A 2290-nucleotide genomic window follows, 5' to 3' on the forward strand; every position below is an offset into this window, starting at 1 on the left:
CTTCCTTCCTTCCTTCCTTCCTTCCTTCCTTCCTTCCTTCCTTCCTTTCTTTCTTTCTTTCTTTCTTTCTTTCTTTCTTTCTCCATTGCTGGCTTGTAAACTCTGGCTGTTCTGTCTAATTGTTTCAGGTCTGGTTTCAGAATGCCAGAGCTAAATTCAGGCGGAACCTTCTACGCCAGGAGAACACAGGGGTGGACAAGACCTCAGACTCCACCCTACAGACGGGGACCCCATCGGGCCCAGCCTCAGAGATTTCCAACGCATCCATGAGCCCCTCCAGCACCCCCACCACCCTCACGGACTTGACTAATCCCACAATGCCAACTGTGACATCTGTCTTAACTTCCGTGCCTGGGAGCCTGGAGGGCCATGAGTCCAGGAGTCCTACACAGACAACTCTTACAAACCTTTTCTGATGACGCTTTCCCAATAATTTCTTTAAAAAAGAAATTATCCTTTAGTTGAATTCCAAGTGTATTTTAAATAGAGGCTTTGAGCAACTAACTAACCACATTTTAGGATCTCGCCTGGAAACAGAGGGGGAAAATGAGTGTTCTGGTAACTACAGAGTGTGGACTGAAAATTAACTTGGAAGATCTATCCGCAACACAACATTTGTGTAACTGTACAGTTTTGTGGACTGACTGAGCAAGGAAAACAAGAATTAATTTAAGTTGGCTAGAGCTTCTTGTATTTCAAAGACTGCCACGTGCCTTATATACTGTTTTATCTACATACTGGATTTCCCATGTCCATTTTCTCTCTTGCCTCCTTTTCTCTCTGTATATTTATGACCAGAGCAAAAATGTTTAAAAAAAAAGTTTGTTACTTTGAATAGTTCTACAAACAAGCAAACAAAAAACATAGACACAGACACACACACAGACACACACACAGACACACACACACACACACACACACACCACACCCCTTCATTGGTTCTGTTGTTGTTTTAGAATTTTAAGGTGGACGTCTGTTCGAATATCAGAATTTGTAAAATCTAACCAGTAATAAAACCACTTATCGAAACTACTGGGTAACTGGCTGCAGTTCAGTCTAGCAAAGATTTCCTGGGACTAATACCTCTAGCTAAACTGGAAAGTCAGACAGATGGCCTGCAGCCATTCCCTCCAGGGGCTCTGGGGGTTGTATTTCCCAGTCTCTTTTCTCCCTGACTCCTAAGATGTCTGGGATACATGTAGAGATAGGAAGATTCTCTGCCTGCTGGAGATCCTGCTTGAAAGAGGACAAGGTATTTTCACTGCCCCAGAATGAAAACATCCAGAGAGGAAATACGAAGTGTAAAGAGAAATAAGACAGGAGTCAAGGAGGTCTGAATTCTAATTCCTCCACTCTGCTACTAACAGGCACTGGGACCTTTGGAAAGTTACTTCCATTCTCTGCAAAAATAAAGGGGTTGAACACATGATCTCCAAGGTCCTTCACAATTTTTAATTTCTGTGTCCTCAGGTCTCTTTGCTAGCTCTGACATTCTATTGTACAGTCCTTCTCAGTTCTGACATTTTGTTTCTAACATTCTGTGTTCTTGGGATCATTTTAGTCCTAACATTTTCTGTTCTAACATTCTACATTCTAAGGTCCCTTCCAGTTGTAACAACATTCTATGACTCTTTGAAGTGTTTTAGGTTCAAAAATTTTCAAGGAGATGTCTGCTAAACATTCAACAGAAGGGAAAAAACAGTCACTGGGAGGTCCAGGTAATTTTAGATTGGGGGGGGGGTAGTTGTGGCAGGAAAAGGAAGATAAAGCACGTATTCCTATAAGATGTAACACAACCTAGCCACTCTCTTGAAAAATGAGAAGCAGACAGGAGACCAGCTTGGTAGGGAGAAGTAAGAGATGGGGAGAGCCAAATTTAGTAGGGTGGAAAATATCAAATGGAATGAGATGCCAGTAATAATAATTAACATTTCTATAGCATTCACGTGGGGCAGTTTTGCCTAGTGGCTAGGCAGCTAACCCTGAAGACAGGAAGATCTGGGTTCCAGTTCCACCTTTTGATGTGTGTGACTCTGGGCAAGTTACTTAACCTCCTAGTGCTCTAGGCAACTGTCTAAGACTAAATTATGGAGGAGGTGCCAACCTTCATGGCTAGAAGGAGTTTGCTCACTAAGAAGTTCTGTATGCTAGTTAAACAACAAGTCTAGTCCCTATCCTTATCATGCTTTAAGGTGTACAGATCACTTTGCTCACAATCCTGTAAGGTTGGTGATGCATATTATCTTTAGTTTAGAGATGAGGAAATTGAGATTCAGAGAATAGAAGTGAC

General features: G+C 42.1%; 1 protein-coding gene across 3 annotated transcripts in view; it reads left to right on the forward strand.

The window, feature by feature from the left end:
• Nucleotides 1-839, forward strand: part of LOC114046839 (LIM/homeobox protein Lhx2) — a 25042-nt gene extending 24203 nt beyond the window's left edge. For all 3 annotated transcript variants that reach the window (XM_027867376.1, XM_027867378.1, XM_027867377.1), the window contains exon 5: nt 129-839. In XM_027867376.1, the coding sequence (XP_027723177.1) occupies nt 129-416 (288 nt within the window). In that variant the 3' untranslated portion in view covers nt 417-839. The remainder of the gene's footprint in view (nt 1-128) is intronic.
• Nucleotides 840-2290: the final 1451 nt, after the last annotated feature.

This window comes from Vombatus ursinus, unplaced genomic scaffold, assembly GCF_900497805.2.
Source record: "Vombatus ursinus unplaced genomic scaffold, bare-nosed wombat genome assembly UNPS02014786.1, whole genome shotgun sequence".
NCBI classification, from domain to species: domain Eukaryota; kingdom Metazoa; phylum Chordata; class Mammalia; order Diprotodontia; family Vombatidae; genus Vombatus; species Vombatus ursinus.